Source organism: Odocoileus virginianus, chromosome 20, assembly GCF_023699985.2.
Source record: "Odocoileus virginianus isolate 20LAN1187 ecotype Illinois chromosome 20, Ovbor_1.2, whole genome shotgun sequence".
NCBI lineage: Eukaryota > Metazoa > Chordata > Mammalia > Artiodactyla > Cervidae > Odocoileus > Odocoileus virginianus.
Window position 1 is genome coordinate 8,486,633 of NC_069693.1, and position 24,661 is coordinate 8,511,293.

General features: G+C 61.1%; 3 protein-coding genes and 2 long non-coding RNA genes across 6 annotated transcripts; 3 read left to right on the forward strand and 2 right to left on the reverse strand.

Moving 5' to 3' along the window:
- Positions 1-1,717: 1,717 nt before the first annotated feature.
- DMWD (DM1 locus, WD repeat containing) lies at positions 1,718-8,888 on the forward strand. Of its 2 annotated transcripts, XM_020898094.2 has the most exons (5): positions 1,718-2,344; positions 3,595-3,777; positions 5,821-7,089; positions 7,898-7,972; positions 8,336-8,888. In XM_020898094.2, exons 1-5 carry the CDS (start codon positions 1,904-1,906, stop codon positions 8,381-8,383), a joined length of 2,016 nt encoding a protein of 671 aa, XP_020753753.2. In that variant the 5' UTR covers positions 1,718-1,903; the 3' UTR covers positions 8,384-8,888. The 2 variants fall into 2 exon arrangements, with proteins under 2 accessions (XP_020753753.2, XP_070306781.1); XM_070450680.1 differs by lacking the exon at positions 7,898-7,972.
- A 1,130-nt stretch (positions 8,889-10,018) lies between these two features.
- On the forward strand, positions 10,019-19,024 carry DMPK (DM1 protein kinase). The gene is made up of 13 exons (XM_020898105.2): positions 10,019-10,388; positions 12,539-12,630; positions 12,877-12,960; positions 13,051-13,146; positions 13,435-13,583; positions 13,712-13,805; positions 14,105-14,311; positions 14,393-14,656; positions 15,385-15,470; positions 16,783-16,879; positions 17,627-17,784; positions 17,873-17,970; positions 18,942-19,024. Exons 1-13 carry the CDS (start codon positions 10,229-10,231, stop codon positions 18,947-18,949), a joined length of 1,593 nt encoding a protein of 530 aa, XP_020753764.1. The 5' UTR covers positions 10,019-10,228; the 3' UTR covers positions 18,950-19,024.
- On the reverse strand, positions 15,860-18,944 carry LOC110139924 (uncharacterized). Its single transcript, XR_011482060.1, has 2 exons — positions 18,662-18,944; positions 15,860-17,927 (listed from the first exon to the last, which is right to left on the reverse strand). It is a non-coding gene; the product is annotated as an uncharacterized lncRNA (long non-coding RNA).
- Positions 19,025-19,531: 507 nt separating the features above from the next.
- On the reverse strand, positions 19,532-20,599 carry LOC139029828 (uncharacterized). The gene is made up of 2 exons (XR_011482061.1): positions 20,521-20,599; positions 19,532-20,248 (listed from the first exon to the last, which is right to left on the reverse strand). It is a non-coding gene; the product is annotated as an uncharacterized lncRNA (long non-coding RNA).
- On the forward strand, positions 20,463-24,616 carry SIX5 (SIX homeobox 5). Its single transcript, XM_020898095.2, has 3 exons — positions 20,463-21,321; positions 22,276-23,072; positions 23,330-24,616. The coding sequence occupies exons 1-3, from the start codon at positions 20,513-20,515 to the stop codon at positions 23,941-23,943; spliced, it is 2,220 nt and encodes a 739-aa protein (XP_020753754.2). The 5' UTR covers positions 20,463-20,512; the 3' UTR covers positions 23,944-24,616.
- The last annotated feature ends 45 nt before the right edge of the window (positions 24,617-24,661 follow it).

Consider the following 24,661-nt stretch of genomic DNA (forward strand, 5'->3'; position numbering starts at 1 on the left):
CAGGACCTCAGAGTCAGGACTGTAGCACTTTTCTGTGAACCCAGACATTGCCTGGCATAGTCTCTCCCATGTGTTCATTTATTCATTCATCTGGCCATCAAACAACTCTTGAAGTGCCACCCCTGGTTAGCCCAGCCCTGTGCTGGGGACACAGCAATGACCAAGTGACCCCAGATTTACTCTCCCAGGGCTGGATACTCTATGGGAGAGACAGATGCCTTCCTCAGGGAATGACAACCCAGATGGGGGAGCCCAGAGGACTAACAGAGCTTCTGAGTTCTGGCTCATAAATGGTCAAGAACAGAGTGGTAAGGCTCCAAGCAGAGGGAACAGGGTGTGCTAAGATCCAAGAGCAAGAGAGAGTGTGATGTGCTGGGGTAGATGCTCAAACCTCATTTTTGAGACATGGTGTGAGGAGTCAGTGGTGACAGATAAGGCTGGAAAGAGAAGTTGGCAGGAACAGATTACCAGGGTTGAACTCTGTCCTGAGAGCCCTAGGGAGGCCATGGATGGAATTTGAACAGGGGTGGGCCAGCCCTGATCGTATTTGGGCTTCAGAAAGACCTCTCTAGATCCCAAGTGGAGAGTAGATAGAGGGGTGAGACATGGCTCTGGGAGAGCAGAAACAGGGCTGATACAGGGAGAGTCCAAGCAGGAGAGGAGTTTTGACCGAGCCTGCAAAGAGGAATGGACTGGAATAGAGGAATTCAGGTGACAGAATGCAAAAGACTTGGGGATTATAATCAGGGAGTGAAGGGAAATGGCAGAAGTCTAGGGAAACACCGAAATCTGCAGCCTGGTGACTGGAAGGAATGGTAGTGCTGCCCATAAAATGACACAGGAGAGGAATGGGATTTGAAGTAAGATTGTCAGTTTCATTCAAGATCTGTGATGGGAACAGGAAGGGAGGGACACTGACTATTAGGGAGCTGTTGGGATCAGGAAGAGATTTTGGATTACTAGTGGATTACTGGGATACCGAGGGTATTGCAGGGATCAATCAAATTTTGGTGGGCATTGAAGGAGTGAGCTTGTTGAAGACAGTGGATTTGTGGAGATATATAGGAGTTTGGTGGAAAATGTGGAGCTGTTCAGTTCAGTTCAGTCGCTCAGTCATGTCCGACTCTCTGCGACTCCATGGACTGCAGCAGGCCAGGCCTCCCTGTCCATCACCAACTCCCGGGGCTTACTCAAACTCATGTCCACTGAGTCTGTGATGCCATCCAGCCATCTCATCCTCTGTCGTCCCCTTCTCCTCCTACCTTCAATCTTTCCCAGCATCAGGGTCTTTTTGCTGTTAGTATTAATCAGTATTGGGTCAGATGAAGTCACTGGAGTTTTATGGAGACGTTGGAGATCAATGAGATGTGCAGGATCATCAAGGGTGGGGAGGAAAGGTTGGAGATGCTGTGGTCAGTCGGGGACTTTAAGATATAAGTGGAAAACACTGGAGGGTGTATGTTGGGAGTCTTCAGGAGACATTGGGGTAACCTGAAGTCATTTCTGTGACGTCATGGGAAGGACAGGTTGTGGACAAGGCCTCCACTTGAGGGTACTCCCGTTGCTACGCAAACGGTTCCCATGGCGCTGTTGCTAAGGGCTAGGGCTCTTTTAATGGCCACGCCCCTTTCTCTGAGGGCCCCACCCCCACAGCCAACCACTAAACGGTAGCAGGCACGAAGGCCGCGCCCACCTTGTAGCTCCGCCTTCAGACCCAGAACCGTTACCAGAGCGACGGCTGGAGCTCGTCCCGCCTCCTTACCCTGTTGCCAATCGAAAAGGCGTTGCCTGGGCGACGACCCCACCTCTTCCGGTGCGGACCCCGACTTCCGGCAGGGGGCCCGGCAGCGGGCGGCGGTCGGGCAGCGGCGGGGTCCGGGGCTGGGGTGGGGGGGCGCCCAAGATGGCGGCGGGCGGCGCGGAGGGCGGCTCGGGGCCCGGCGCCGCCATGGGGGATTGTGCGGAAATCAAGTCGCAGTTCCGCACCCGCGAGGGCTTCTACAAGCTGCTCCCCGGCGATGGCGCCGCCCGCAGATCGGGTCCGGCTTCCGCCCAGACCCCGGCGCCGCCCCAGCCGCCGCAGCCCCCGCCCGGCCCTGCCTCTGCCTCGGGCCCCGGCGCCGCGGGCCCCGCTCCGTCCCCTCCGCCTGCAGGCCCCGGGCCCGGGCCCGCGCTGCCTGCGGTGCGCCTAAGCCTCGTGCGCCTCGGGGAGCCCGACGGCGCCGGGGCCGGGGAGCCGCCCGCCACGCCCGCGGGGCTGGGCGCCGGGGGAGACCGCGTCTGCTTCAACTTGGGCCGCGAGCTCTATTTCTACCCGGGCTGCTGTCGCCGTGGGAGCCAACGGGTGAGCGGCCTGCATCTTGGGGCCCTGGGTGCAGGCTGAGAGGATGGGGACCCCTGAGGTGATTTACAAGTGACAGAAAGGTACCTGAATGACAGGGGGCCCGGAGAGAAGCATCCTTGATGTTCTTTTCCCTAGGGGGAAAGGGTTTTTTGGCAGGGTTTTAAAAGGTGATGGGAGGCCCAGTGAGTGCTGGCCATCCTGGAGATGGTGGGAGGCCTTGAGATCACGTGAGATCCCCAGGTTATGCGTGGGGCTTCTGGGATGGTGACTATTCTGGAGGTGATGGAGAATCCGAGATGGTTGTGGGGTTCTCCAAGATTCTGGCTGGCAGGCATTTTGCAGGTGTTGGGAATTGCAGGCTCAGAAGTGATACCCAGGGATATTGCATTCTGGGGGTTTCCGGGGGGACTTAGGGAGCCCAGAGGTGAGGAGGATTCTAGAAGTGGTGGGGGCTTAGAGGTAATAGGGATCACGAAGGTGAATGGGACTCTAGAGAAAATGGGGTTCTGGAGATAATGAGGGTGCTGGAGGAAGTGAGAATCTCAGAGCCGATGGGAGATACGGAGGTGATATCCTCAGGTATGACAGGTTTCTCTAAAGTGATGTCGGTCCCAGAGGACGTGAGACCCTTGGAGTCAGTGATGGCCCCCGGAAGTGTTGGGGATCCTGAGAGCTCAGAGGTGATGAAGGCACCTAAAGTTTGGGAAGACTGTAAGAGAGATTGAGATTGAGATTTAATGGGTTCCTGAACTGTGTGATGGGATTTCTGAGATTTAGGAACTCCAGAGTGAAGAGACTCCTGGGACATTGGGCTTTAGTGTTCTGGGGATTGGATGATCCTGAGATTTGGTGGTCTTGGAATATTGTGGTGCTAAGACCTAGGGGAGTTGCTGAAATTATGGGGGAGGACTATAGAAGCTTAGGGACTATGGGGACCCTGCACTGATACTGTAGGCAAGAGTCCCTGAAGTTGGGCAGGGAGGGGGTCCAACTTGGGGAAGGAGACACTTGGTGGTCTCATGTGGTGGCAGCGGGGGAACCTTCCTGCCTGGTGTTCTCCTTTGTTTTGTGTTTTGGGACGTCCTTCCTGTCTGTGGTTGCCCCTTCAATCCTCATTTACCCATCCACCTACCCACTTCCCTCAGGGCTTTAGCCCTGCTTCCTCTTTGTGGTTTTTCCCCCAACCTCAACACCCTCTTCCTTCCTCTCAGTGGTAGAAGCCATTAACTTGTTTTCTCCCACCACTCAAGTCCATTGACCTCAACAAGCCAATTGACAAGCGGATCTATAAGGGCACTCAGCCCACCTGCCATGACTTCAACCAGTTCACTGCTGCCACGGAAACCATCTCCCTGCTGGTGGGATTCTCAGCCGGTCAAGTCCAGTACCTGGATCTCATTAAGAAGGACACCAGCAAACTATTCAATGAGGAGGTGATTATGGGTCCCTATGGCTCAGAACTCCTCCCCCGCCCCACCCACCCTCACGCTGTTTGCCATGAGACTACAGCTGCCTGGGGAGCAGTGTCGGCCTGAGTAGGGGCAGGATGAGGGAGAGATGGGGGGTGGACTGACAGATTCATCGAAGGGGGTGACAGCAGTTATTCTGATGACAGCTAACGATGACAGATGCACCTCTGGTGCCCAGGTCCTGTGCTGTGTTAGCTCTATGCTGAACACATTACTCTTGGCATTTTCATCAACCAATGGGTTAGGATTGTGAGACCCATTTTGCAGGTTAGATGACTGAGGGTGGTCATTGGTTGGGATTTGTTTGAAGCCAGTACCCTTGCTCTTCAAATTCTGGACTACATCATCTACTCACTGTGGCTTTGGGAAGGTGCCTGTTCCTTAGCCTCAGTTTTCCTCCACTGAAAAGTGGGATTCCTGTCCCTACCTCACAGGACTGTTGTAAATCATATGTGGAGGTTGCTCAGTCCTGGGTGGACCTGGCATAAGGGGAAATGCCAGCGGAAGAGCTTATCTGTGTCCAGAACTACTCTCGTCCTCTGTTTCTATATCTCCTGTGTTCAGAGAAGGTGTCCCAAATGTACAGAATGCATGAATGGCAGAGGAGAGTGAGTTGAACAGGGAATGGATTGAAAATGGACTAGTTCATCCATTCACAAAATATTAACTGAGCATTCTCGTTCATTGCCAGACTTTGCTCTAAGCACTAGGAGTATTATATCTCAGCGAACAAAACAGAGGGCCCTCTCTTTGTGGAGCTTTCATCTCTCTGAGAGAGACAGATAGTTATCAAATACCTAAGTGTGCTGTCTGTCAGCAAGTCGTGGACGAAAAAATCCAGCAGGGAAGGCGAATGGGAGTGCTTGGCGAGGTTAGGAAAGGTCTCGCTAGAAGGTGGCAGGGAAATAAAGGACCTGAAGGAGGCAGGAGAAGTTACTAGGGAGAAGGACGTTCTGCCTAGAGGGAACAGCTAGCACAGATGCCGAAAGCAGGAGAGCAGAAAGGCTGGGTGGCCAGAGCAGCGCTGAGGGGGAGGGTAATGGAGAAGTTCTCAGAAACAACTCGGAAGGGCCAGGAGATGTAGGGTCTGGAAGGTCATGGACGCTTGCCACAGGGGTTCACCTGAGCCATAGAACGCAGAAATGATGTGATTGATTTCTAAATTCTCCAGAGAATGGAGAATGAGAATCCGCATAGATACCTGGGAAAGAAGTTAATTTGTTACAGACAGTGGATGCCGAAGGACTTCAAGGCTGGGTTTTCTCCGGAGCCCTGCCTGATAAAGGCTGCTGTGTGTGTTCAGGGTGGGAGAGAGTGCTAGTTTGCTGGCTTAGGTTTTAATCGCATCTCTCTGGCAATGGTGTAGAGAAGAGACTTGGGCGGTGGTGGCCTGGAGGCCGGTTAGGCCATCACAAGCCTGATGATGGCTGAGACCAGGGTGGTTGGATTCGGTGGGGGGAGGTGAGAACAGGTCAGTTTCTGGGTGAATTTTAAAGCTCCAGTCCACAGGATTTCTTGCAGGTGTGGAAGAGAGTGCCGAGGACAGAAGGGAGCAGAGATGCTCAGCCGACAGGATGGGGTTTTCATTCATGAGTCCAGGAACTACTTTCCAGGACTCCTACCTGCACAGCTCTGTGCTGTGGGGCCAGAACAATGAACCAAATAAACAAAAGTCCCTTCCTCAGGGGAGCTAATAGTCTGTGAATCGATTTCTTGCCTTAAGCACCACATGGTAAAGATGGTAGAAGGGGTTCGACAGAAGACAGTGCTCTGGAAGGCAGGATTGCCCTCCCGCCGAAGAAAGGACATTGAGACTCCACGGAGCGCCCCTCACACAGCCCTTCTCCCCCTGCTTTCCCGTGATCTGGTGTCTGTCCTTTTGCCCCAGTCCCTCCTCTCCTTGGAGACCCAGGCCGGGGATGATGACCTTCTGCGGGGAACCAGGCTGGGGAGGAGGTGGGCCAGGGGAGGGTGGCCTTCTCCCAACCGCTCTCTCTCCCCTGGTAGCGGCTCATCGACAAGACCAAGGTGACGTATCTGAAGTGGCTGCCCGAGTCAGAGAGCCTGTTCCTGGCGTCCCATGCCAGCGGCCACCTGTACCTGTACAACGTGGGTCACCCCTGCGCCTCCGCGCCGCCGCAGTACAGCCTCCTGAAACAGGGCGAGGGCTTCGCCGTCTACGCCGCCAAGAGCAAGGCGCCTCGCAACCCGCTGGCCAAGTGGGCCGTGGGCGAGGGGCCCCTCAACGAGTTCGCCTTCTCACCCGACGGCCGGCACCTGGCCTGCGTCAGCCAGGATGGCTGCCTGCGCGTCTTCCACTTCGACTCCATGCTCCTGCGGGGGCTCATGAAGAGCTACTTTGGGGGCCTGCTCTGCGTGTGCTGGAGCCCCGACGGGCGCTACGTCGTGACGGGGGGCGAAGACGACCTGGTCACCGTGTGGTCCTTCGCGGAGGGCCGCGTGGTGGCCCGGGGCCACGGCCACAAGTCCTGGGTCAACGCTGTGGCCTTCGACCCCTACACCACGAGGGCAGAGGAGGCGGCGGACGAGGGCGCCGACGGGGAGCGGAGCGGCGAGGAGGAGGAGGAGCCGGAGGCCGGGAGCACTGGCTCGGGCGGGGGCGCCCCGCTCTCCCCACTCCCCAAGGCCGGCTCCATCACCTACCGCTTTGGCTCGGCCGGCCAGGACACGCAGTTCTGCCTGTGGGACCTCACCGAAGACGTGCTCTACCCACACCCTCCCCTGGCCCGCACGCGCACCCTCCCAGGCACGCCTGGCACCACGCCGCCTGCTGCCAGCGGCTCGCGGGGCGGGGAGCCGGGCCCCGGGCCCCTGCCCCGCTCGCTGTCCCGCTCCAACAGCCTCCCGCACCCCGCGGGCAGCGGCAAGGCGGGCGCCCCCGGCACAGCGGCAGAGCCCGGCACGCCCTTCAGCATCGGCCGCTTCGCCACGCTCACGCTGCAGGAGCGTCGGGACCGAGGGGCCGAGAAAGAGCACAAGCGCTACCACAGTCTGGGCAACATCAGCCGGGGTGGCAGTGGGGGTGGGGGCGGCGGGGACAAGCCCAGTGGTCCCACCCCCCGAAGCCGGCTGGACCCCGCCAAGGTTCTGGGCACCGCGCTTTGCCCACGCATCCACGAGGTGCCGCTACTGGAGCCGCTGGTGTGCAAGAAGATAGCCCAGGAGCGGCTTACAGTCCTCCTCTTCCTGGAGGACTGCATCATCACCGCCTGCCAGGAGGGCCTCATCTGCACCTGGGCCCGGCCGGGCAAGGCGGTGAGTCTACCCTCGCCAGCCCACCAGGACCCTGGCAGAGGTGGGCCTTGGCAGAGGACTTTGTTAGTGCACAGCCTCCAGCCCCTTGGGGGTACGGGGAAGCCATGAAAATTTTGTCCCAGGAAAAGGCTCCCGGGTCTTAGAGTGGCTTCTAGAACGATTGCCAGGCAACATCAGCAGAGAGCAGGTCAGGTAGGAGAAGCCTCTGGGAGTGGTGGAGACCGGGGCCAACTGTCTGAAGGGCAGCCGATGGGCCCCGCATGGCCAGGTCTTACTTGAATGGTGAGATGTTTCTAAGGCTGCAGGTCCAGCTCTGTGGGCAAGACTAAGCCTGTGGGCCCCGCTTCCAGCCTGGGTCTCAGACTCCTGGGATGCAAGCCCACAGCTGGAGGCGTGGGCTGTGGGATCCAGGCTCTGGGTTCCAGCTTGCACTGTAGCTCCCTGTGTGACCTCGAGCGAGTCACTGCCTCTTCCTAACCCTTCTCATCTCTGAGGACAGGGCAGCATGAAGATGGGTGGTGGGTGGATGTGCCCACCTCCTGGGTTGGCCCTGGGGCTCAGAGAGGCCCCAGCAAGTGAAGTGGGGGCCTGGTGCTGTATGACGTGGGAGCTGGGGTCTCAGGAGTCTCCTTGGGCTTTGGGTTCGGGGGCCAGGAGGCCAGATGGGAGGGCTGTGCCTTGGTTCCCTGGAAGAGTTTTAGAGTCATAGATTCCTGGATCCCTAGAACTTAAAGCACAGTTTCTGAGGCAGGGGCATTGGGATTTGGGGAAGCTGGTGAGCCTGAAAGAGACCCCTCTATCTCCCTAGTTCACAGACGAGGAGACCGAGGCCCAGACAGGGGAAGGAAGTTGGCCCAGGTCACCCAGCAAGTCAGTGGTAGAGGTAGGACTGTCCCTAAGTCCTTCCCCGCCAGAATATCAGGTCCCCCCCCCCAGTCAGAAGGGGACCCCAGTTCCCCCCCTCTCCTCCCTCTCCCCTCCCCCTCCCCCATCATCTCTGCTCAGGCTCACACAAGGACTTTAATTATTGTATAAAAGTGCCGCTTGCTGGGACAGGGAAGCTAGCCGAGATTTAAGTTCCTGAGCCCAGAGCAGCGGCCTCTCTGGGGGCGTCTGGGGTGGGTTCAAGGGCAAGGCCAGGGTGGCAGCAGCCTGGTGGACTCCGGGCTGGCTCCCTCCCCATGGGACTGGTGAGAGCCCCAGGTGGTCTCTAACCCCTGCCTATCTCCCCTCTCCTCTTCCCCAGGGCATCTCCTCCCAGCCAGGCAACTCCCCAAGCGGCACAGTGGTGTGAAGCCGTGGATGTTGGGGTCCCCCCACACCACGCCCCCAGCCTCCTAGTGTAACCCTTCCCGCTGACCTCACGGATCAACGTATTAACAAGACTAACCATGACAGATGGACTGCTCCGGTCCTTCGCCCTGCACCGATATGGGGGTAGATGGTCCCTCAGACTGGCCCAGACACTGGGGGGATGTAGTGGCCTGTGTGGCCTCCGTCTTGTCCCCACCCACTGCCAAGTACAATGACCCCTTCCTCCGAGACATCAGTGTTAGCCTCCCTGTCCCCAGCATGTGACTGGTCACTCCTGGGGGAGAAACCGCCCCCCACAAGAGCCCCAGCTCTGCAGCGTGCCCCTCCGACCTGTGCGAGGGTCAGGGGGTGGCCCACCCCTCCCCTGGCCCCAGCCCTGCCCCTGCTATTCCTTGTGCTTTGGAAGAGTGTTAAATTATGGAAGCCCCTTGGGGCCCTCCCTGTCCCCCAGGACCTCTTATTTATACTAAAGTTCCCTGTTTTCACTGCGTCTCTGTTCCCTTCCACGGAGGTGTGGAGGAAGTGTGTGTGTGTGTTTTCAGCACAGTCCTAGAATCAGTCCACTTTATGCAGAGGAAGAGCTAGGTCAAGCCTCCCCCAAACCCCCTTTCGATGGCAGAAAAAACTGATGACCGGAGGAGGGCGGTGCTGGGGGCACAGAGCTGGTGAGTCAGTTGCCGGCCAGCTGGGGGCAGGGCCCATCAGATGGGAAGGATCCCTCACACCGCCCCCCCCAAACTCTCAGAGGGAAGGGAGCCGCCAGGACCCCTTCAAGGTCTTCAGTGGGCGTTTTTAATGTTTCCTTTTCAAAGTGTCCAAATCAGAAGTGACAGGGGTCCCCAGGGAGCCCCTGTGGTCCCCGAGTGACCTGCCGCCAGCACAAGCCTTGGCCTCATGCTGGCTCGGCCAAGGGCCCCAGCGTCCAGGGCCGACCAGAGACCATGGTTTCCTCCGGGAGGCCTGTCCACCCTGGAAAGAACAACGAAAATCCCTCCTGGCGGCTCTCTGGAGCCACAGGGAATGGTGTCTTCCCGCTCCGCCCTCCACCCCCCGAAATGTTTCTGTTTCTAATCCTAGCCTGGGCAGGAATGTGGCTGTGCAGCCAGGGTCCAGGGAGCTATTTTGGGGGCTCCTTTGGCTCCCCCTGGCTTTGGCCAGTGGGTCACCCCTGGTCCTGGCTGCTGAGGCCTCCATTCCCGATTCTCTCACCACCCCTTCCCCACCTCCTGCCAAAAAAAAAAAAAGTCAGTGTAAAACAGAGGGCCTGAGGGCTAAATTTAAACCGTCCCAAAGTCTGAATCCTTGGCTGAGTCACCCGCAAAGCTGCCCTGGCCTCCCGCCGCCCCCCTTCCCAGGCCTCACCCCCTTTTCTCCCCTCCCAGCTCCAGAGCTTGGGAGGGGTGTTACCAGATCACTCTGAACCTCAATTGGTCCCCTCCAGGGAATGGGAGGGCTCATCTGTGGCATGGGTCACACCTGTGCTGGGCCTTTTTGGTGGGGGGGGGTGGAGAGTTTGAGGGTTGAGATTCTCCCCCGCCTACCACCTCACGTTGAAGCTTTCTGAGGGGCCCAGGGAGGCGGGAGTAGGGGGGGCCCTGGCTCGTGAGGGGTTAAGGCCGGGAGGCTGGAGGGGGCCGGCCCGAGGGGTGGGGAGAAAGGGAGGAGGCCCTCGCAGCCAGTGGAGAGAAGTGGCCAGAGAGGCGCAGGGGACAGCCAGGGACAGGCAGACATGCGGCCGGGGCCTCCACAGGGCCCTTCCGGCCCCATGACGGGAGGACCCTGAGCCCCGGGCCCGGGGAGGGGGCCATGGTGCTGCCTGCCCGACATGTCAGCCGAGGTGCGGCTGAGGCGGCTCCAGCAGCTGGTGCTGGACCCCGGCTTCCTGGGGCTGGAGCCCCTGCTCGACCTTCTCCTGGGCGTCCACCAGGAGCTGGGCGCCTCCGACCTGGCCCAGGACAAGTATGTGGCCGACTTCTTGGAGTGGGGTGAGTGCCCACCTGCCTGCAGGAGCTTCTCCCACCCCCACCCCCACCCCTACCCCCGCTCATGTTTGGGGTTGGGGGTAGGGCAGAGGGAGGAGGTGAGTCTGGGCTGGTTGCTGGGGGCAGGATGGACATGGGGTGAGCCTCCCATTCAGGAGCCCAGAATTTGGGGCGATGTGCGCCTCCCCCTGTGCCCCACTGGGCAAGGCAGAGCGGGGTCAGCAGAGGCCAGGGTGACCATGACTCAGAACCAAGACTTGGGAGCCATGGTCAGCTGGGCCGGGCGCTGCCTCTTGTGGTCCCCCTGCACACCCTCCCCGAGTCTAGGCCTAGGGACTTGCTGGGGAGCCCTGTCTCCTAGGGAACTACCCCCCCCCCCCCCCCCCCGCACCACCAAAATGGGCTCTGTGGCCCTCCACCCTGCCAGAGTGCAGGGGGGAGCGGGAGGGACAGAACAGGGCAGCTGCCAGGGGCGCGGCCGATGGACAGGTGTTCGGCGCCAGCCTCTCCAGCTGTCCCAACAGGTGCCCAGGCCCTAGGAGGGCGCAGTGACTCAGGCCCCAGGGAGAACCAGCTTTCCAGACAGGCATCGCCCAGCACCCCCTGGTTGGGGAAGGAACAACCAGGGTTCTGCGAGGGCCCACTTCTCTGCAGGTTCCATGCTGCACACTCCCCCCCCCCCCCCCCCCCCCCCCCCGCGCCAAAGTCCCTTCTGGCTGAGTTCCCCCGGAGACAGGTCCGCAGGGTGGATGGTTCAGCTTCAGCCTCCTGCTTTGTCTGCCCTCGGCCCTTCCTGGCCTAGACTCTGGTGCACTCAGGTTTCTGTCTCTCTAACATCTGCCATTCTGGCCCTCAGTAGCCTGCTCCTGGTCACCTGTGTGTCCCTGCCCCCATCCCTGTGTCCTCTCTGCCTTCTGCTCCCTCTCGTGTCCATCTCTTTCTGACCCAGGCCTTGCTTCTCTCCTCCCCATTTTGCAGATGGGAAGGTGGAGGCCAAGTGCTTGACCACTTGACCTCTGGGAGAACCTTCTCCCCACATCCCCCCAGCCCTTAGTAACTCTCTCAGCCCGCTTCTTGCTGCAGGATAAACTGAGACCTGAGGCGGGGACAGGAATCAGCACTCTCGTAAGGAGCGCTCCTTTTGTGGCCCGGGCAGCATCCTGCGGCCCCTCCCCTGCCAGGCCGCCGGGGCGGGGGAGGGGGCCTGGGTTCCCGCTGCCTTAAAAGGGCTCAATGTCTTGGCTGTCTCCTCCCTCCCCCATCCTGGGCCCTGGCTGCTGCTTCCCGGCCAGCCCACTCTCCCTGAACCCCAAACCCTCTCCATAACCCACAGTATCTTCCTTTATCCTTAGCTGTACCCATCGCCCTCTCCCTCCTGCCTCGGAGGCTCCCAGCTTCTTCCAAGCCTCCCTCTCCCCCTGCCCCTGAGTCTCTTGCCTCCACCCTCTGCCCTCTCCCTCCCAGACTGCCCTCTGCCACATTGCTGGCTCTAGGACCTTGGGCAGAGGACTTCACCGATCTTGAGCTTTGCTTCCCCATCTGTAGATAAGGAGAGATAGTAAAACCTCCTTCTGGAGTTGAGAACACAGGATGCACTTGACCGAGTCTGCAGCACTGGTGCCCAGGCTGCAGGTCCACGGCTTCGTCTCCCTCTCCTGTTCCTTCTCCTGGCCCCAAGCCTGAACTCGGGATTTCCCAAAGTGTGGGCCACAAGCCACCTGCATCTGAGCCTAAGGTGCTGGATTAAATTGCAGGCTCTGGGCCATAACGCGACAGACTGAAGGAGAGAGTGCCCTGGGGTTGGGCCAGGTCACCAGGAGTAGGGACCGTTGCCCCAGGAGCTCTATGAACTGGGTCTGTTTCTTCTCTCTCTGTTCATCACAGCGTCCTTTCAGCAGACTTGTTACCTCAACCCGTTCATCCTGCACCCTGGAGAGCCCTCTGGCCTAATGTTCTGTCCCAGAAAGGGGTTCGCAGACATCACACCTCTCTCCATAGGAGGGTAGTTTAGGGCCCCCCAAACCTCACAAAACGTTTATGTGAAGACGGAGGCAGACAGCCCTAAGGAGAGAGGCAGGGACAGGGGACCGAGGGTGGGACTGCCTCGTCTCCAACGTCAGTCCCTGTGATTCTGGTTCCCTCCACGCCTCCAGTGGAGCCCATCGCCGCGAGGCTTAAGGAGGTCCGACTGCAGAGGGAGGACTTCGAGATTTTGAAGGTGATCGGACGCGGGGCGTTCAGCGAGGTGAGCCTGGAGCAGCCGGGGCTGGGACCTGCCTTTTCCTACAGTGGGCGGGGGACAAAGGAGTTCCGAGACAGGCCTGAGAAAGTGATGAATGACTGAGTTTACAGCCTAAGGCGGGGCTTGAGGCTAATGGGCGTGGCTTGTGGGCGTGGCCAAGTCTGGGCCGGGTTACCGGCGGAGTCCTATCCCGGCGAGCCCGGGTGTCTCCAGTTCACCTCTGCCCGGTTACCCTGTTTGGGCCTTCAGGTGGCGGTGGTGAAGATGAAGCAGACGGGCCAGGTGTACGCTATGAAGATCATGAATAAGTGGGACATGCTGAAGAGAGGCGAGGTGAGGGCCGGGCTGGGTGGGCAGGGTACTGAGAATCCCCTCTTGAGTCGGCCCCCTCCCCTGCCCGCTTCAGCTCCGGGTGTCCCGCAGGTGTCGTGCTTCCGCGAAGAGAGGGATGTGTTGGTGAATGGGGACCAGCGTTGGATCACGCAGCTGCACTTCGCCTTCCAGGACGAGAACTACCTGGTGAGCCCCTGACCGGGCAACTGTGGGCTCCATACTCTGGACATCGGGGAAGGTCTTTGGGTTTTTCTCCCTGACACTCTTGGTGGGGAGTGAATTTCTATCTAGTGACAACCTGGGGGAACGAGGATTGGGGGTGGGTGTGTCTATTTTGGCCTGGGAGATGTCTTGTGGCTGCGACTGCGGGGTCTCTGCCTAGGGATGGGGCGTCTCTGGGAGTCTTTGTCCCGGGATGTCAAGAGATCGGTGCCCAGGCGGGGTACCGACTCCCCATAACACGCCCCCTCCCAGTACCTTGTCATGGAGTACTACGTGGGCGGGGACCTGCTGACGCTGCTGAGCAAGTTTGGGGAGCGGATCCCGGCCGAGATGGCGCGCTTCTACCTGGCCGAGATTGTCATGGCCATAGACTCGGTGCACCGGCTGGGCTACGTGCACAGGTGGGCGCTGCCGGGACCGAGGGGCGCGGGAATTGGAGAGCCGTGATCCTTAAGAGGGTGGGGCCTGGTGAGACGACGGGAGGGAGGCTCACTTATCCCCCTTCCCTTTCCTTTTTCCCTCCGCGCAGGGACATCAAACCGGACAACATCCTGCTGGACCGCTGCGGCCACATCCGCCTGGCTGACTTCGGCTCCTGCCTCAAGTTGCGGGCAGATGGAACGGTGAGCCGTGCGCCTGTCCTGGGGTAGCTCCGGTGACCAATAACGGGTGGGGTCGGGGTGGAGGGAGGAACTGGAGGTTCAGGGTGTGGGGGCGGGCCTGAGGCGTGCAGGCCGAGCCAGCGTGAGGGCAGGACCAGATCTGGAGGGGAGAGAGGAGACCCAGGCCTAAGCCTGCCTGTGTGGGCTCAGTGTTAGAACAGGCAGAAGGGGGAACTAAGCTGCAGGGTCGAGGTCAGGAGGAGGCGGAGTCAGAGGTAGGAGGGGCGGGGCCAAGCTCAGCTGTGGTCCTGTTGGCTCAGGTGCGGTCGCTGGTGGCTGTGGGCACCCCGGACTACTTGTCTCCCGAGATCCTGCAGGCGGTGGGCGGCGGGCCGGGGACTGGCAGCTACGGGCCCGAGTGTGACTGGTGGGCGCTGGGCGTGTTCGCCTATGAAATGTTCTACGGGCAGACGCCCTTCTACGCCGACTCCACGGCCGAGACCTACGGCAAGATCGTGCACTACAGGGTGAGCGCCTCCCGGGGAGCCCGTGACCTCTCCGCGAAGGCGCCCGGGTAACAGCCCCTCTTTTCCGCCCCTTCTGAGCAGGAGCACCTCTGTCTCCCGCTGGCCGACACAGGAGTCCCAGAGGAGGCTCGCGACCTCATCCAGCAGCTGCTGTGTCCCCCGGAGGTGCGCCTGGGCCGGAACGGAGCAGGGGATTTCCGGAAGCATCCTTTCTTCTTTGGCCTTGAATGGGACAGCCTCCGAGACAGCGTTCCCCCTTTCACGCCAGATTTCGAGGGTGCCACGGACACGTGCAACTTCGATATGGTGGAGGACGGGCTCACTGCCATGGTGAGCGGGGGCGGGGTAGGTACCTGCGACCCCAGCTCTGCAGAAGGTACCCCTCACCTCCACCACAACACTGAGGTTAGGAGAGTACCCTCCTCCTGGGGTCCTGAAATCACTGCTTCCCCAGAGCCCCTGCTCCTTGGGGGCCGAGTACTGGGAAGCCAGCAGTGACCTAGACTCACAGTCTAGTGGAAGACACAGACTTGTCCCTGACAGTGACGCCCCAGAGAGATCAGAGCTGAGACGGGCGGGGAGGTGTAGGGGGTTCGCCTCCTGATGCAGCATGAAAGGTCCTGGAGGGCTTCCTCCAGGAGGAAGGGGAGCCCCTTCCCCTTCTTGGAGGAGGGGGCTATGTGACCTGAGACCTGGAAGGATGAGAGGTAAGAAAGCACCATAAAGGAACCTCCCTCCCTCCCTTCCTCAGGGCTTCTCTCCCTCAGCTGTTGGTACAAGCTCCCCCAGGCTTGCTCTGTCTGACTGCCTTTGTGCTGGGCACTGCTGGGGACACTCCTGGACCAAATCAGCCCTGGTCCCTGCCCTCTACTCACAGTCTAGAGAAGATATACCTTTACTGTGGCAAGTGCCCTGAAGGAAGCAGCAGAATGTAATAAAATGATGTAGAGTCCACTTTAGATAGACCCAGGCTAGGGTGTGGGGGTGGTGGGCACTTAAGCCAACACTGGGAATGGGTGAGGGGCCAGCCTAACAGCTGCTGCTTACCTCACATCTGTGTTTCTCTTGCCTAGGAGACGCTGTCGGACATGCAGGAAGGCATGCCGCTGGGCGTCCACCTACCTTTCGTGGGCTACTCCTACTCCTGCATGGCCCTCAGGTAAGCGCGGCTCCTGTGCAGCCTGAGAGGAGTGGATGGGGGAGGGGGGAAGGCCCTCCCCCCGAAGAGGCCCCGGGGGGCTGCTCCAGGTTATCACATCCTGCCCTGATGGCACCCAGGAGACTTGTAGGGTCAATCTTGGAACCTTACTGTCTTGGGAAGTAAGGACTTTTAGGAGCCCAGAGTTGCAAGACCTTAAATTCTCAGACCACGAGAACTTTGAAATTTAGATTCAGTTGTTAAACCTCAGAGTCACAGGCTTGGCTTTGCAGAATCTTCTCACTTTCCACTTTTCAATGTCTAGTGTACAGTCATGGGACCTCACAGTCTTAGAAAATAAGGAGTTTAGAATTGTTAAGTCAGTCTTAAAAGAACACAGACTCACCGAATCACATAACCACAAAGCCTTTTTTAAACATTGATTCTGCGAATAATACATTTGCCTATCGCAAGTATATCAGAAAATACAAAGCCCGCCAGCAGCAGCGGTCCCTGGCTCACACACACACACCTCCTTAACAACTGTGGGAACATGCTGTATTCTAACCCGTTCTGTTATTGGACAATGTACTGCAAATGCCATTTCTTATCACAAACAAATTACCACACAATCCTGACCTGCTGGGGAGTGCTCTCCCCACTGGACCGGCAGGACTTAAGTCAACCAGCCTCTCTGTCCTGACCCAAGCTGGATGAACAGCCACGAATTGGTCTTCGCACAAGGTCTTTATCCTTGCCCAGGGTCATTGGGTCCTTGAGGCACAGTTCCATAAGAGGGACTGCTGGGTTGGAGGGAACATCACTTTTATTGCAATTTCATATTCCTTGGGAGGATCTGTCTTCCTCCCAGCGCCTGGGTCTGAGGAGGTGGGCTGCTGTCTACTGTCAGTCTTGGGATCCCACACCCAGTCTGAAGACCACCTCTTTGGAGGTTGCCAGAGCTGGGCAGTGTGCCCCTCACTTCTTAAGGAGAGGGGCCTGAGAAGGGCACATGGAGCGGAAGGGCAGATCCTAGAACATGGGTGTCTTGACCCCAGGTTCCCAAAGAAGGGAAACTCAGCTTCCAGGGGCCTGAGGCCATGCCAGGGGCTGGTCTTTTCCTAACAACAGGAGGACCTGTACCCCCCCACCCCCAGCCTGGCAATTTGCCCCCTTTACTCTGCTTCTCCCCCTCCTCAAACCACGGAGACTTCAGGTCTGGCTGCCCCAGGGCACAGGCTAGGGTGTCCTGGCTCTAAACCCAGGGGATCAGCAGCCTCTGGGGTGAGGCCTTGGCTCACCCTCCCACCCCTCAGCGTTCTCTTCTCCTCAGGGACGATGAGATCCCGGGCTCCACACCCATGGAACTGGAGGCCGAGCCATTGCCTGAGCCCAGCCTGGAGCCCTCAGTGCCCCCACCAGGGGAAACGGTGAGTCCCTGGAGGAGAGTCAGTGAGGGATGAGAAGGGGAGCCTTCAGGGATACAGTTCCCTGGGGACTTCCTCAACAGAAAGAGATGGAAGACAAAGTAGAGGCAAGGCTACTTGGGTCAGACATGACCCTCACAAAGAAATTAGAACAGGTCACTGAGTTCTAATTTCTAATGCATGGAGGGGGACTCTCAAGGGAGGAGAAGCCCTGGAGAAGGAGAAGGACCACCCATGGGAGGAAAAGCAAAGAGAACCTTAAGAGTAAGGGCTCTGAGGTGGGAACCAGCTGATTGCTCTTAAATGTAAAAGGAGGGTACTAAGGCGTTACTGTTCCAGGAGAAAGGATGGTGACGAATGAGTAGTGAGGCGGCTGAGGCCAGCGGAGGCACACCAGACAGGGCCTTTCAGTGTGGTGTACCTCCTCCTGAGGGCTCTGAGGGGCTGGAGAAAATCTGTGCAGAGGAGGGACCTGGTCAAGTTGGGCAGTGTTGTAGGAACAGCCCTTTGGTTTTGGTGTGGATGGTGGATGGGAGGAGACCAGATTAAAGGCTGGAGATTAGTAGGACTGGGCTGCCATTAGCCCTCCAAAGGAGGGAGTCTGGATCACTGTGGAGCCATGGAGATTCCAGAAAGATCTAGGGGGTGCAGGAATAGATGTCAAGGGAGGATCCCAGTCCTGCAATCTATGCTCAAGTCTTGAATGCTCCCCAGGCCTCTGGTCGCCCTAAGCCCTGTTTCCATGCCCAGGTTGAAGCGGCAGTTCCGGAGACCATTCCGGAGGCAGTGGCAGAGCCGGAGGTGACGCTGCGGGAGCTCCAGGAGGCCCTGGAGGAGGAGGTGCTGACCCGGCAGAGCCTGAGCCAGGAGCTAGCGGCCATCCATAAGGCCAACCAGAACTTCGCCAGGTCGGGGTCGGGGCCCAGGGGAAGACACCAACTTTAGCAGCCTCTCTCGCCAGAGCCTCAAGGGCTTACGGTCCACACCTCTCCACAGTCAACTCCGTGAGGCCCAGGCTCGGAACCGCGACCTGGAGGCACACGTCCGGCAACTGCAGGAGCGGATGGAGTTGCTTCAGGCCGGGGGAGCCGCAGGCGAGTCCCTCACCCACCCCCTTCCCTGAGGCCCGGGGGAGGTGGGCCTGCGGCAGGTGTACACACCTGGGGGAGGGCGAGGGGCCAGGCTGGGGCACGCCGCGCCACCGCCCTCCTCGTCCCTCCACGCGCCCTACGCCTCTCTCTTCTCCTTCCAGCTGTCACGGGGGTCCCCAGTCCCCGGGCTACGGATCCACCTTCCCATGTAAGACCCCTCTTTTTCCCCTGCGTCAAGCCTGCTGCCCCTCTTTGCTGCCCCTGTCTCTGTCACCACGTACCCCCGTCCAGATTTAGGGCTCCCCTCTCTGTGGTTGCAGTCAGATAGCCTCCATTCACCCCACATCGACCAGATCTCCCTCGGTTTAGGCCTCTCACCGTATCCCCATTTGGGATATCCAATTCGGGGTCTCCCTAGATAACCCCTCCGACCTCGACTCCCCTCGCTGTCTCTCGCCCCACGCCGAGGGCGGCCGGGCCGAGCTGGGCTCAGATCGGGTCACCTGTCCCTTCTCTCTCCAGCTAGATGGCCCCCCGGCCGTGGCTCTGGGCCAATGCCCGCTGGTGGGGCCAGGCCCCATGCACCGCCGCCACCTGCTGCTCCCTGCCAGGGTACGTCCGGCTGCTCACGCCCGCCCGCCGCGCGCCCCCCCCCCCCCCCCCCCCCCCCCCCCCCCCGCCCAGCTCCACGTACCCCAAGTCGCCTCTGCTTAGCAGCGCCTCTGCGGGGCTGGGCCAGCGGTGGGGAGGGGAGGATTCTCGGGCAGTCAATCAACACAGGTCTCTAGAAGCAGCCAGTAATGAGTTCGGACAAGACTTAGGTTTGCGAGCCGGCCAACCAGAGCTACCCGCGCTGTGAGGGGGGCGGGGCGGCTGCCGGGGGTTGTGGACCTCCTAGGCGTAGGCGGGGCAAGTCTTGGGAGCCAATCAGAGGCTCGTGTCGCTGGGTGCTGACCCTCGCCCTCTCCCTGCAGGTCCCTAGGCCTGACCTATCGGAGGCGCGTTCCTTGCTCCTGTTCGCCGCTGCTCTGGCTGTTGCCGCCGCCCTGGGCTGCATTGGGTTTGCTGCTGCTGCTGCTGCTGCTGCTGCTGCTGCTGCTGCTGCTGCTGCTGCTGCTGCTGCTGCTGCTGCTGCTGCTGCTGGGGGATCGCGGACCTCTTCCGCCTGCCTAGCTGAGGCCCCCGACGTGGATGGGCAAGCTGCGACCTAGAAAAGGCAGCAGGGCCAGGGCTCATCTGTTTCTCACCCTCCAGGCACCCCCCCCCCCATTGGCTCGCAAACCACAAATCCTCCTTGTGCATGAGGCCCCGCCCCCTCAGGAAGGCTCTCTTTCCGCCGCGAAAGTCTAGCGCAAGCTCCGCCTGCTTTCTTGGGAATCTTTGTTTTTGACAGCCCCGCTTTTTCGGGGATTCTCGCGCCCTCCTTCTCACGTGCGCTGCTCTCGGAGTCCAGCCGGCTCCGTCCGCCTCGGCAGTTTGGGTATTTATTGACCTTTCCTCTGACCCGCTGACAGGCTCCAGGACCCCAGCACCCTAATCCACTTTTTGGATGCACTGAGACCCCGACATTCCTCGATATTTATTGTCTTTCCCCACCTAGGACCCCCACCCCCGATCCTCGCGAATAAAAGGTCCTCCCGTCTGCCCAAAATTCTGAAATTCCTTGGGGTCCGCAGCTTGCGTCGAGGGCAAGAGGCTGCTCAGCAGGCCAATCGGAAGGCGAGCGGAGGCGGCCAATGGCCTGGCAGGAAGCTAGCGGGAGGCGAAGCGGACGAATCGGGTGGGGGTAGGGCTGGGGGCGTGGCCTAGGCACCCGGCCAATAGGAGAAGACGAGCAGGCCCCTCGGAGGCACCGCCCACTGTCCAGCTGTGGCCCAGCTGTGCCATTCGACCGCGTGGAAGAGGCGGGCTGGACTGGCAGCTAGTGCAGCCATCCTCCTACCATTGCGCCTGCGCGGGCCACGCGCATCCGTTCCAGAAACTTAGGCTCGAGAAAAGTTGCTGCAAACTTTCCAGCCCGTTTCCCCCGCCCCTTCTGCCAACCAGACCCGCCCCCCTGCGGAGCCGGGAATTCCGAGGGGCGGAGCGTGGGCCGAGATGGGGAGTGAGGGGGGCTTTCGGAGGACCCTGGAGACGGAGGCGTGCAGAAGCTTAGTCTCGGGGCAGAGGTGGCTTCGCGCCCTTAACCCTCCCGGACGGCCCGTTACCTTCTCCGTTGTCCCGATGGGGAAACTGAGGCCCTGAGCCAGAGGCACACGCGGGGGGACGCAAAAAGCGCGGCCTGAGGCGGAGGGAAAACAAAGGGAGAATCACGGACAGACGGGGAGGGGACCGGCACACACACAGACACTGGGACAGAGACCCTAGTAGAGAGCTGGGCCTCGCATCGGTGTTGAGGAGGGGAGACGCGGGTCGGCGGGGGAAGATCGGGAAGCACGAAGTAGGGGGTGGGGTGGGGTGGGGAGGGGAGACGGGCGGGGGAGGGGGCTGGGGAAAGCCCGAGGGAGGAGGAGAAGGAGGGAGGAACTTCCCAAAGTTGCAAAACATGGCTACCTTGCCTGCGGAGCCGAGCGCGGGGCCGGCGGCCGGGGGGGAGGCAGTGGTAGCGGCGGCGGCGGCGACCGAAGAGGAGGAGGAGGAAGCGCGCCAGCTCCTGCAGACTTTGCAGGCGGCCGAGGGTGAGGCGGCGGCGGCGGCCGGGGCCGGGGCGGGCGAAACGGCGGTGAAAGTGGAGGGCCCCGGATCCCCAGGCGTTCCCGGGTCGCCCCCCGAGGCCGCTGCCGAGCCGCCCACGGGGCTCCGCTTCTCGCCGGAGCAGGTGGCGTGCGTGTGTGAGGCGCTGCTACAGGCGGGCCACGCCGGCCGCTTGAGCCGCTTCCTGGGCGCACTGCCCCCGGCCGAGCGCCTACGTGGCAGCGATCCTGTGCTGCGCGCTCGGGCCCTGGTGGCTTTCCAGCGAGGCGAGTACGCCGAGCTCTACCGGCTGCTAGAGAGCCGCCCCTTCCCCGCCGCCCACCACGCCTTCCTTCAGGACCTCTACTTGCGCGCGCGCTACCACGAGGCCGAGCGGGCCCGCGGCCGCGCGCTGGGCGCGGTGGACAAGTACCGTCTGCGCAAGAAATTCCCGCTGCCCAAGACCATCTGGGACGGCGAGGAGACCGTCTATTGCTTCAAGGAGCGCTCCCGCGCCGCGCTGAAGGCCTGCTATCGCGGCAACCGCTACCCCACGCCGGACGAGAAGCGCCGCCTGGCCACGCTCACCGGCCTCTCGCTCACGCAAGTCAGCAACTGGTTCAAGAACCGACGACAGCGCGACCGGACCGGGGGCGGCGGCGGCGGCGCGCCCTGCAAGAGGTGAGGGGCCCGGGGCGGCGCCAGTCCGGCTTTCCCGGGGACGTACCCCCCTCTCCCAGGCCCGTTGTCCTCGGACACCCCCCGCTCACACCCTCAGGCGCCCGCCGAGCGCGAGGAATCCTCGTGGATTAACTAGGCACTCGCCCGGCCCTCCACCCTGACACCGCTGCTCCTCTCGCAGAGGCTGGGGAGACCGCCTCCCTCTACTCCACAAGCTCCGTCCCAGATCCCATCCGCGCCCGCGGCTAGACTTGGGGGCGGCATTGAGAAAAAGGGGCTGCGAGAAAGGAGAGGCCTTTGTCCTCGCTCCCGGGCGTAGGGGCTTCTTTAGGCCCCTTAGCGGCCAGTCCCTCCCTGACCGCGGCTGTCTCTTCGTTTCTCCCGCCCCCCCAGGGCCCAAACAGCGTGGTCCGTCGTCTGTCTTTGTTGTGAAACGTGAACCTTCCCCAGCTCTGGTTTCCTTGTAACCCAAGCCCTTCCCCTCCCACCCTGCGCTCCGGCCTCTCGCTCCTTCTCCGACGCCCGGGGGGGAGGGGAAGGGGGGGGGGGGTTGGGCACCGGGAACTGAGCTGGCGACTCCCTCCTGTCTCCAGAGCCCCTCGGCTGTTTTCAGGCAGACTCTGGAGACTTCGGGCAGCCCGGTTGCTCAGCCTCCCGGACCCTAAAGCTGAGGAGTTGGGAGAGGAGGGCCCCTCTAACCCTCAGCGTTCAGCTTGAACCTTTGGGCATTGGTGTCAGAACCGGGCTTGCAGAGACTCCTCCCTGGGGTCTCAGAGAGGAGGTTTCATTAACTCCCTGAAATTGCCCACAAAATTTGGGGCTGGGGAACATGGGAAGGCAATGGGCGGCTTGTGCTTCCTCTGAGCACTTTGCCTCCAGCTCTTGGCAGGAATGGGGCTGACCTGTGGGGAAACACAACATGAGTCCACCACTCAAAATCCTCTCTCTGGCCAGCGAGTCTGATGGAAACCCCACTACGGAGGACGAGTCCAGCCGCAGTCCTGAGGACCTGGAGAGAGGGGCGGCTCCGGTGGCTGCTGAGGGCCCAGCGCCAGGCTCCATATTCCTGGCCGGGGCCGCCCCTCCCGCACCGTGCCCTGCCTCCTCCTCCATCCTGGTGAACGGGAGCTTCCTGGCGGCCGGCAGCTCTCCAGCAGTGCTCCTCAATGGGAGTCCCGTCATCATCAACAGCCTTGCACTGGGCGAGGCCTCCGGCCTGGGCCCCCTGCTGCTCACCGGGGGTGCCCCTGCTCCGCAGCCCAGCCCCCAAGGGGCCAACGAGGGCAAGACCTCCCTGGTCCTGGACCCTCAGACTGGGGAGGTTCGTCTGGAGGAGGCTCAGCCTGAAGCCCTGGAGACCAAGGGGGCTCAGGTGACTGCTTCAGGGCTGCCTGGAGAGGAGGTCCCCGCGCCTCTGCCCCAAGTGGTGCCTGGCCCCCCTCCGGCAGCCACCTTTCCGCTGCCCCCAGGACCAGTGACTTCCATGGCTGCTCCCCAAGTGGTGCCACTTTCCCCGCCCCCTGGCTACCCTGCCGGCCTGGGCCCCACCTCCCCACTGCTGAACCTGCCCCAGGTGGTGCCCACCTCACAGGTGGTGACGCTGCCTCAGGCTGTGGGGCCGCTGCAGCTGTTGGCAGCTGGGCCAGGCAGCCCAGTGAAGGTGGCCGGTGCCTCAGGCCCTGCCAACGTGCACCTAATAAACTCCGGCGTGGGCGTGACTGCGCTGCAGCTGCCTTCGGCCACTACCCCAGGTAACCCCTTCTGGTGGCTGGGTGGGGGGTGCACTTATTTTGGGGAGGGGGTTGCTGCTGGTGGGCTTCCTGGGGCCGCAGTGGGGGGAGGGGAGCTGTTCCCTGGCGGGTCCCAGACCCTCCTGAGGCTCAGGCCAGGAAGACTTGGCCTTACTCTGACCCTGAAGGGGCTCCTTTTGCCTCTGGTTAATCCCCCTGCCTGCCCTCCAGCAGCTTCATCCTCACCTGGGCGCCTGGCCTCCCTCCTCTCCCTACAGGAAACTTCCTGCTGGCCAACCCCGTGTCTGGCAGCCCCATTGTGACAGGTGTGGCCGTCCAGCAGGGCAAGATCATCCTCACCGCCACTTTCCCCACCAGCATGCTGGTCTCCCAGGTCCTGCCACCCGCCCCCAGCCTGGCCCTGCCCCTGAAGCCGGACACAGCCATCTCAGTGCCTGAAGGAGCCCTCCCAGTGGCCACCAGCCCCGCTCTTCCGGAGGCCCACGCCTTAGGCGCACTTCCTGCGCAGCAGCCATCCCAGCCGCCCCCCGCCGCCGCCACCGCCCCCAGCCTACCCTTCTCCCCGGACTCCTCTGGCCTCCTGCCGGGCTTCCCGGCGCCCCCACCCGAGGGGCTGCTGCTGTCGCCTGCGGCCGTGCCCATCTGGCCGGCCGGGCTGGAACTGAGCGCTGGCACTGAGGGGCTGCTGGAGGAAGAGAAGGGGCTGGGGACACAGGCCCCCCATACCGTGCTGAGGCTGCCAGACCCTGACCCCGAGGGGCTGCTCCTGGGGGCCACCGCAGGGGGCGAGGTGGACGAGGGGCTGGAAGCCGAGACCAAGGTCCTGACGCAGCTACAGTCAGTGCCTGTGGAAGAGCCCTTGGAACTGTGACCCGCCGGCCCCCAGGCCTCCCCTGACAATGGTGCTCGAAATCCAGGCCGGGAGGAGGGACCCTCTCATAAACACAGAGGCTGCCGTCTACCCACACACACTACACCCTCCCCGGCTGCTCAACCTCTCCGTGCCCTGGAGGGTCCACTCCTCGGACAGGATGCTGCCTCTGTTACAGCCCTCTCCTTGGTCTATATGGGGAGAATTGGGGGTCCTGACTCGGGGGCTCTGCCCCCCCCCCCCCGACCTGGTACTAGCTGTGAGCTGAAAGCCCTGCCGAGCGGCTGAATTTCCCCCTTCCCCCCACCCCCAGCCCTCTCCCTATCACTCCCTGAAACACTTTTTTTTCCTGAAACACTATTAATAGCTCCACTGACGGCCAGCGTTCTCAGAACTGCTTAGAATCCAAGGGTGGAGGACGGGCAGTCCTGTGCCCAGAGACTCCTGGACCCTCCCAGCTGGGCCCTTCCTGCCCACAGGTGTGGGGGGTGTGGGCCAGGGTCCTTGGTTAGCACCTCCTGGACTAGAACCCCAGGTACCTTGTTCAGCCCCAGACCAAAGATCCCCGACTGCCGGGGCAACCCTGACCCCTGTGTCTAGTTTGTATCCTAAATCTTTATTTTTCTAGATGTGTTATGCCTTCATTTCCATTAAAATAAACAGACAACTAGAACCTCCGGGGGTGTGGGTTACCTTCCAACAACTTGCCCAAGGAAAA

What these genes read in the sequence shown, in the direction of transcription:
- DMPK (XM_020898105.2), top strand. Translation starts at nt 10,229, where the DNA reads ATGTCAGCCGAGGTGCGGCTGAGGCGGCTCCAGCAGCTGGTGCTGGAC. An exon ending in AGTTGCGGGCAGATGGAACG is followed by an intron (nt 13,806 to 14,104) that starts GTGAGCCGTGCG and finishes CTGTTGGCTCAG; the next exon opens with GTGCGGTCGCTGGTGGCTGT. An exon ending in GCAAGATCGTGCACTACAGG is followed by an intron (nt 14,312 to 14,392) that starts GTGAGCGCCTCC and finishes CCTTCTGAGCAG; the next exon opens with GAGCACCTCTGTCTCCCGCT.
- SIX5 (XM_020898095.2), top strand. Translation starts at nt 20,513, where the DNA reads ATGGCTACCTTGCCTGCGGAGCCGAGCGCGGGGCCGGCGGCCGGGGGG. An exon ending in GGCGGCGCGCCCTGCAAGAG is followed by an intron (nt 21,322 to 22,275) that starts GTGAGGGGCCCG and finishes CTCTCTGGCCAG; the next exon opens with CGAGTCTGATGGAAACCCCA. An exon ending in GCCTTCGGCCACTACCCCAG is followed by an intron (nt 23,073 to 23,329) that starts GTAACCCCTTCT and finishes CTCTCCCTACAG; the next exon opens with GAAACTTCCTGCTGGCCAAC.
- DMWD (XM_020898094.2), top strand. Translation starts at nt 1,904, where the DNA reads ATGGCGGCGGGCGGCGCGGAGGGCGGCTCGGGGCCCGGCGCCGCCATG. An exon ending in GCAAACTATTCAATGAGGAG is followed by an intron (nt 3,778 to 5,820) that starts GTGATTATGGGT and finishes CTCCCCTGGTAG; the next exon opens with CGGCTCATCGACAAGACCAA. An exon ending in GGGCCCGGCCGGGCAAGGCG is followed by an intron (nt 7,090 to 7,897) that starts GTGAGTCTACCC and finishes CTATCTCCCTAG; the next exon opens with TTCACAGACGAGGAGACCGA.